This window comes from Verticillium alfalfae, genomic scaffold (genome assembly GCF_000150825.1).
Source record: "Verticillium alfalfae VaMs.102 supercont1.3 genomic scaffold, whole genome shotgun sequence".
Lineage (NCBI taxonomy): Eukaryota > Fungi > Ascomycota > Sordariomycetes > Glomerellales > Plectosphaerellaceae > Verticillium > Verticillium alfalfae.
In genome coordinates this window covers 333,822-340,772 of record NW_003315036.1, presented here as the reverse complement: position 1 = coordinate 340,772, position 6,951 = coordinate 333,822, and the positions used below count along the sequence as shown (strand labels likewise).

The following is a 6,951-nucleotide window of genomic DNA, read 5'->3' as shown; positions in this document are numbered from 1 at the left end:
ACGCCGACCTTGATCCAACACAAAAAAGACCAGAGCTCGTCGCCGCATGCGGCTGCCGTGCGTGTGACGCTTGATCCGGCACTGTCAAACTCGGCTACGCCATTCAAGAGTCTGTCCGGGCGGCCCTCCCGGAAGTGGTAAGCCTCCTATCAAATAAATAAAGGTGCTACTTGCTGATCAATATACAGTGGGAGAAAGACAATTCCTTGATCAGAGACCTGCAGTTGTCCCAGGCGTTCCTCATCTCTCTCGAGTTGGGCATGTGGAGCGGCTACAGCAGAAAGGCCGAAATCTCCGAGTCCTTTCTGCAGCCCCTCGTCACCATGCTCAGGAGGGACAACAAGTTCAAAAAGACCAGGTATCTCGACCTGTCACTGGATCCCAGTCTTGATGACGTCTCGCTTGAGAAGGCCTGGCACACCTGGATCGACATGGAGGGCTTCAGGAGACTAGCCTTCCGAATGATGCATCACGATGCCAAGTCATCCATGTCCCTGTTCGCGAGCCCCCTCATCTCGTACGCCGAGGTTCAACTGCACCTGCCATCCTCACCACAGCTCTGGATGGCAACAACTCCTCAGCAATGGAAACAAGCGGTTCTCGCCCAAGGCTCGCCACAAAAACTCACACTGTTCGACTTCCTTGACAACCCAGAAGCAACCTCTGCGCCGGACGTCGCCGTCGACGAGTCGCTCTCGCGGGAGGCATTCCTCTCCTGCGTATGGGGCATGGCTTGGGAGTACATCCAGATGAGTTCGTTGCAGCGCGCCAAGCCCCGCCGCTGGAACGACTTCGTCACCACGACGCGCCGCGACGAGCTGTCGAAGCTCCTAAGCCACTTCCAGATGAGCATCAACATTTCCGCCCCGACAACGGCGAACCTCGAGCTCCTCATCCGCCTCGAGCTCATCCTCCTACACCTGCACACGCCTTTTGAGGACCTGCAGCTCTTCGCCGGCATCGAGGGCCCCGAGCAGGCGCGCAGCATATCCCCCGCGGTGCACGAGTGGGCCCGCGGTGAGGCGGCGCGCAAGGCCGTGTGGCATGCCGGCCAGGCGTTGCGGCTGACGCGGCAGCTCCCGCCCGGCACGATCCGGGACTTCACGGCCATCATGGTCTATCACGCGAGCCTGACGTTCTGGGTCTACGGCCTCGTGGCGGATCAGCAGGGGCCGTCCCGAGCCCAGTGGACCGAGTCGCCGGGTGACCTGGCGCCGCCGGCCGTCTGGCTCGATGAGCTTGACGGCCTGCTACTGCAGCGGTTCTTGCAGCTGGGCAGCGGGTCTCCCTGCATACACAACTTGTCCGAGCGCGGCGAGGTCGTTGGGGTGCCTCTTTCGAGTCCTGACCAGGTCATGGAAATTGTCTCGGAGGTGTTGAGGGCCAACTTTGACAGGGCGACGCGCCCTCTGTTGGTCGAGAAGCTGGTGCAGCTGATGGCTGGGCTGCAACGCTCATCACGAGGCGCCGAAGGAGGTGAGGTTTGATGGCAAGGCCTCATTCCCGGGGCAAAGCAGATGCTTCGGCGAGGAAGCGGAAGTCAATCGACGTCGAGAGGCATCATGCTGGCGATTGTACCTCTAAAAAGCGCGCAGACGCAAGTGTCAGACAAGTATCATAATGGATCAACAATACATGTTATATTCGTATACCTCCGTAGACTCCCATCCAAAGCTACATTAAACCCAGATATTGACAAGTATCGCCTTATAGCGTCGACCTAGCTACCTTGACGAGATAGTAGCACAGAAGCCCTGTGCAGGAAATGGCTGTTGACAGGACAATGATGCCTCCCGTGACAATACCTTGGTTGAAGAACCCGATGTCGCCGCCCTTCTTCACGCGGTGCATATCTTTAAGTGCGGCCGAAGCCTCCTCATGCAAGGTCTGGCAACCTTTCGGCGAGGCCTCAAAAAAGAGCTGCGCAAGTCGTTGTCCATCTTTCGTAGGCTCGATAAACTGTCCCTTGGCCAAGGTAAAATGGCGCTCGCTGTAGGGTGTCAGAGTATCGGGGCTGAATGAGTGATCAGCTGGTGCTATGGGGCCATCTACAAGAATCAGTTGTGGTCCATCCGGCCATGCGCTTCGAGCACATACAAAGAAGTTTGAGCGGGATATGGTTGACCAGGCAGATGCTGGCATTGAGGAACTGGCAGATGTACTTGGCCGCCGCAGGCGCTGTGAAGACATAGGCCGCCGAGAGTCTCCCAAAGCTGTCACGAGTAGACCATGTCAGCAAGCTTCCAGCGTTTTGAAGAATGCAAGCAGCTTACCCCGACGCGACGTCGATGGCGTCGTCCATGCTTGTAACGGAGTGGACTACGAGGCACGGCTCGTCTGTCTTACGCCCGAGCAGATCAGACCTCCTACTTTTGCATCAGTGGTGTTCTCAACTTGAAAAACATGTAGGAAAAGTGGCTGACCTTTCCTCAATCTCCACTATAGCACCATATTGAGACGTTGAGTGGACGCTCCCAGAGCCTCCCTTCATCACCTCTTGTACAAGGTTCGAAGACGGAGATGCCTTCGCTGGGCGAGTTTCCGAGACGTAAGAATTGCCGAGTGCTATTGACTGTTTCGACAAAGCCGCCAGGAAATCCTTTCTTATCCATTCATTGACCAGAACCAGATCGGGCGCATACGCACTCTTGCCTCTGATGGAGAAGCGCGCCGTGACAAGGGATCGTGCTGCCTCATCGACGTCGGCATCACGTTCCACCACGGCAATGATGCGATTCTTGCTTTCTGATACGATGTGGTGGGCTAGAGGTGTCGCTGTTGGGCCATTCTGCATGATCCGGCAATGCCTGTGATTGATATCGTTGTCTGACACCGTAGTGTATGAAACTTCGAACGTCCCTTCCACGAGAGCAGCCTGGACTAAGGGCAAGACGATGCTGGGCGTCGCCAGCATGGAACGCCCCATCTGTAATAGATATATCAGCTTGCACGATGGAAGAAGGATGACTTGAAGACATACCTGAACAATCACACAGTTTCCAGCACCGATCGCCGGCGCCAGTGCTGACAGCAGCGAGTAGAGGAATGTCTGCGCGAGAGGTTCAATCACAACAATGCCCACAGGGTCTCGGGCATCTGATGCATCTTTGCTATTGGCAATCCGATACTCCAATTTGAGCTCCGTGTCCGTGTCAATTGAGTCGTAGACCTGGGCAAGACAACGCAACGCCAGCCAGTATTCGGTTGCGATTTCGAATCTCGTGTTTCCCGTGTCCTTCTCCATGGCCGCTTTAATATTCGTAGCGCGGGCAACTAGCGCTTCATGCAGCTTCTTGAGCTGCGTCTTCTTGAAAAATGGGTTCCATGCCCGGCCATCGATGGCGGCCGAGCGGATGCTGCTGAAGGCCTTGTTGGACATTGTGAGGTGCTGGGCAAGATATGGGTTTCGCTTAGAGTCAAGCTGCAAAAGTGCCAAAGAGGTGCGCAATGTGCACAAGAATCTCCAATGATGAAGGCATGCTAGCACTTACATGGTAGCTCGCATTACATCTCAAACTAATCGAACAGCTCAGCCGAGGCCATGATACAGGGCCTGGGGATCTCGGCTGTGGGGAAAAGGGGGCGCCGGGAGCTTCGGTCTGCTCCTCCACATCCCGATGTGCTTCAGGCTACTGTTCGGGCCCCTCGCCTACAGCACGTTTCATCACGTAGCCGCTCTCATCTCACCGGTTTCGTGTCGAATGCTTCGTAACGACGACCTATGTATGCTCTGCACTCTTTTATTCTTCTTCCGTAGATTTCGTTGTTCCTAGCCGCCCAATTCAAGTCTCCGACACCAAAATGTCAGCTACAATCACCCAGACCGTCTCAAGGCCGAACCACCTACCATCTCGTCTCTTGGACGACTACGATCTGCATCACTCCGGCAGAGCGCAGAAAAACACTGAAGAGACAGCCCCGCAGGGAGGCCTTTCATCAGAACCGCCGCACTGGGATGTTCCGCATCGCCGGGTTCCAGCGTACAGGCCAATCGACACGGAAAGAGATCAGTCGCAGATTCGCGTTTACACGCATCCCGCCGAGAGGGTCTTCATCGCGACTATGTTCACAGGCGTTTTTGTCAACGCAGTAAGTATAGCTCTTTGCCGCTGCGAGCACTACACCTTCAGTTGAACGAGACTTGAGCGGGATGTTAGGACTGATGGTGTGGGATTTAGACTGCGGCGAAGGCTTGGCGAGCATCATTTGGCCGTCTCAATGAGAATATTTTCAAGTACAAAATTGGGGGCGAGATCTGACCAAGGGATTTGACTTGGGTATAACGTTCTGGTTATTCTGTTGTAGTTTCGTAATATACCTTGTTTATGTATGTGGCTCAGGGCTATCTGGTTCATCGACGCACTGGCGCAAGCTTCAAATTCCAACAAAATACAGTGATGAACAACTGATATCTCTTGAACGGTTCATGAACGGTTCATGAATAAAAGGCTATGTTACACTCATCGGCGTTATTCTATACTTCTAAGCGGATGACGCTACCCCGCGCATACCTCCATAATCCTCCGAAAGCTCCTCTCCTGGGACCGATGAAGTCGCCGGTTGCAGCACGTACAACATCCTAGCCCATTCCGTCTGACTGACATTGCGCCAGGCATGCATTGTTGCGCGTTGGACACAAATGTCGCCGCGTTCCAGCAACTGCGTCTCCCCGGAATCGAGAACCAACTCGACACTTCCCTCAATAACCACACCGTAATCGAGGCTGATGGTCTTGTGCATGGGCGACAGAGCTCCCGGCGGCATGTCGACGTAGCGGAGGACAGTGCCAGTGGAAACGCTCAGCCCAGGAGGGCTCTTGCGGTAGCCCTCGTAAGCGGTCACGTCTGCCCTGTTGCCGAGGTCAACGGGGAAAGTGTTTGTGACGTAGGGTTGGAAGAAGCTGGCATCTCCTTTTGCAGTCTCTGCGAAGTCGCCCTCGGCGGGGATAGAATGGTCGATTATTGCTTCGCCCTTATCGTTGTTGGCCGTGATGAAGCGCCTGGGGATAGCGAGCTTGCCCACGTGAGCCATGGTGATGGTATGCGAAGGTATAAGAGTCCTTTGGATGGTGTAAAGTCGTTGGCGACTTTGGCTGTTGGCTTCGCGGTGAGACTACTGACAATGAAGGTAAATTTCTTAGGTAGGTACTTCACAATTTTTAACTGCTGTAGGCCACGGTTCTTGTTGTCTATGGTTATGGTCTATGGACAATGACACGGTCTCGTGCTAATTGATCCCCCGCACCACCCCGCCTCCTCACTCCCGACGTAAGGTCCCGATGTGGGGGGTGGGGTGCAGTGGCCGCGTCAAGCCGAAAGACATGCCACGGTGTTATTGTTCCCGAGATGAAAGAGCAAGATACAGCGGTTAAGTGTCCGAGTGACGACAGTCTCAAAATTGCAACTTCATGAGCAATCCTGTACAGTGAGCCGTCATGTCTTCCGCAGCAGAGTATGCCACCACTTCTCGCAAAAGAATGTTCCGTTCGGCATCGCATCGTCGACAGCTCGCCAACGTCCTCGTGCGGCAACCAGGATCGGCAACACTGTTATCTGGCTAGAAACGTTGTATCAGAACGGGTTCTTCTCTGATATTGAGGGGCTCCCTGATGACGCCTGGTCTCACGAAACACTGAACAACTTTGCCAACCTACCAAAATCCGTGCAAAGCAGCGTACGGCGGGAGCTTCAAGATGCATTCGGGAGGAACGGCATCGACGCGTTCCCTGTCTCGGCAACAGAGGACATTGGCGCAGTGACCATGCATCTTCCTGTGGCTATTGGGGACTTTGCTGGTAAGAAACCCTGTACCACAGGCCATACTCATTCACAAGTCGCAGAACAACGTTGACGGTAGCTGCAGACTTCTCGTGCTCCTTGGAGCATGTCAAGAACGCTGGCAGAATCATCATCAATGATGAGCGCCCACCCCCGGCATTTTTCAACTTCCCTATCGGTTACCAAGGCCGGGCAAGCTCAATTGTCGTCTCAGGAACAGAAATCGAGAGGCCCTGGGGCCAATTCAGGAACCCCAAGGCCATGGGTCCGGATACTCCCCGAAATGAGCCTTCTATTATTTTCGGGCCATCGCAGAAGATGGACTACGAGCTCGAGCTTGCCGCCATCATTGGCAAGCCACTGCCTATGAGGCAGCGTCTGAATGCAGCCGATGCTGATGAACACATTTTTGGGTTCGTCATCCTCAATGACTGGAGCTGTAAGTGCTGTGTGATTACTGGGTAGGTGTGTTGAAGCCATAAGGACTGACATTTGAAGCCCGGGATATCCAAGGATTCGAGATGATGCCTCTCGGGCCCTTCAACGGCAAGAGTGTTGGCTCGACAATGTCACCATGGGTGGTGACACTTGATGCCCTCGAACCGTTCAGATCGAACGGACAAATTCAGCGTTCTGTGCCTCAATATCTTGAAGATACCGATAGGGCATCTTACAACATAACAATGAAGGCAGAAATCGTGGCTCGAGGCGACGCTACGACTGTTGGCACCTGCAGGGTGCAAGATCTCTACTGGAGCATGAGGCAAATGACGGCCCACGCAGTAAGCTCGGGCGCTTCGCTTCGCACGGGCGACGTGCTGGCAACAGGGACAGTCAGCGGACCCGGAGAGGGCGCCCTAGGCTGTTTATTAGAGGTTACAAGCGGAGGATCAGCGCCTGTGGTACTGAAGGATGGCAGCACGCGCGCGTTTCTGGAAGACGGAGACATGGTACGGATGACGGCTATGGCTGGAAATGGAGATGATGGCGTGGGCTTTGGCGAGTGCGTAGGCACGATCGTACCAAATCGCCCATTTCCAGAGTAGCTTGCGACACTGGAATTTTGGAAATTGGCAATAATACGAATGCAAGCTAGCATCACCTTCGAGTCGTCGTCTCTTGAACCTACCTACAAGACACCTTTCTATATGCCAGCACTGCAAATCAGTGAAAA

General features: G+C 54.4%; 5 protein-coding genes across 5 annotated transcripts in view; 3 read left to right on the top strand and 2 right to left on the bottom strand.

Annotated features, from left to right (window-relative positions):
* Window positions 1-1,487, top strand: part of VDBG_02618 (C2H2 type zinc finger domain-containing protein) — a gene marked incomplete at both ends in the record, with an annotated part of 2,906 nt that extends 1,419 nt beyond the window's left edge. The window contains one exon of the mRNA XM_003006433.1: window positions 189-1,487. Coding sequence (XP_003006479.1) covers window positions 189-1,487 — 1,299 coding nt within the window. The remainder of the gene's footprint in view (window positions 1-188) is intronic.
* Window positions 1,488-1,707: 220 nt separating this feature from the next.
* On the bottom strand, window positions 1,708-3,379 carry VDBG_02617 (conserved hypothetical protein; the record flags this gene model as incomplete). Its single annotated transcript, XM_003006432.1, has 4 exons — window positions 1,708-2,048; window positions 2,098-2,213; window positions 2,424-2,926; window positions 2,981-3,379. The coding sequence occupies 4 exons, from the start codon at window positions 3,377-3,379 to the stop codon at window positions 1,708-1,710; spliced, it is 1,359 nt and encodes a 452-aa protein (XP_003006478.1).
* A 422-nt stretch (window positions 3,380-3,801) lies between these two features.
* On the top strand, window positions 3,802-4,259 carry VDBG_02616 (conserved hypothetical protein; the record flags this gene model as incomplete). The annotated part of the gene is made up of 2 exons (XM_003006431.1): window positions 3,802-4,089; window positions 4,179-4,259. The coding sequence occupies 2 exons, from the start codon at window positions 3,802-3,804 to the stop codon at window positions 4,257-4,259; spliced, it is 369 nt and encodes a 122-aa protein (XP_003006477.1).
* Window positions 4,260-4,482: 223 nt separating this feature from the next.
* VDBG_02615 (cupin domain-containing protein) lies at window positions 4,483-5,031 on the bottom strand (the record flags this gene model as incomplete). The annotated part of the gene is made up of 1 exon (XM_003006430.1): window positions 4,483-5,031. The coding sequence occupies one exon, from the start codon at window positions 5,029-5,031 to the stop codon at window positions 4,483-4,485; it is 549 nt and encodes a 182-aa protein (XP_003006476.1).
* A 729-nt stretch (window positions 5,032-5,760) lies between these two features.
* VDBG_02614 (fumarylacetoacetase) lies at window positions 5,761-6,823 on the top strand (the record flags this gene model as incomplete). The annotated part of the gene is made up of 3 exons (XM_003006429.1): window positions 5,761-5,794; window positions 5,857-6,216; window positions 6,276-6,823. 3 exons carry the CDS (start codon window positions 5,761-5,763, stop codon window positions 6,821-6,823), a joined length of 942 nt encoding a protein of 313 aa, XP_003006475.1.
* Between the last annotated feature and the right edge of the window lie 128 nt (window positions 6,824-6,951).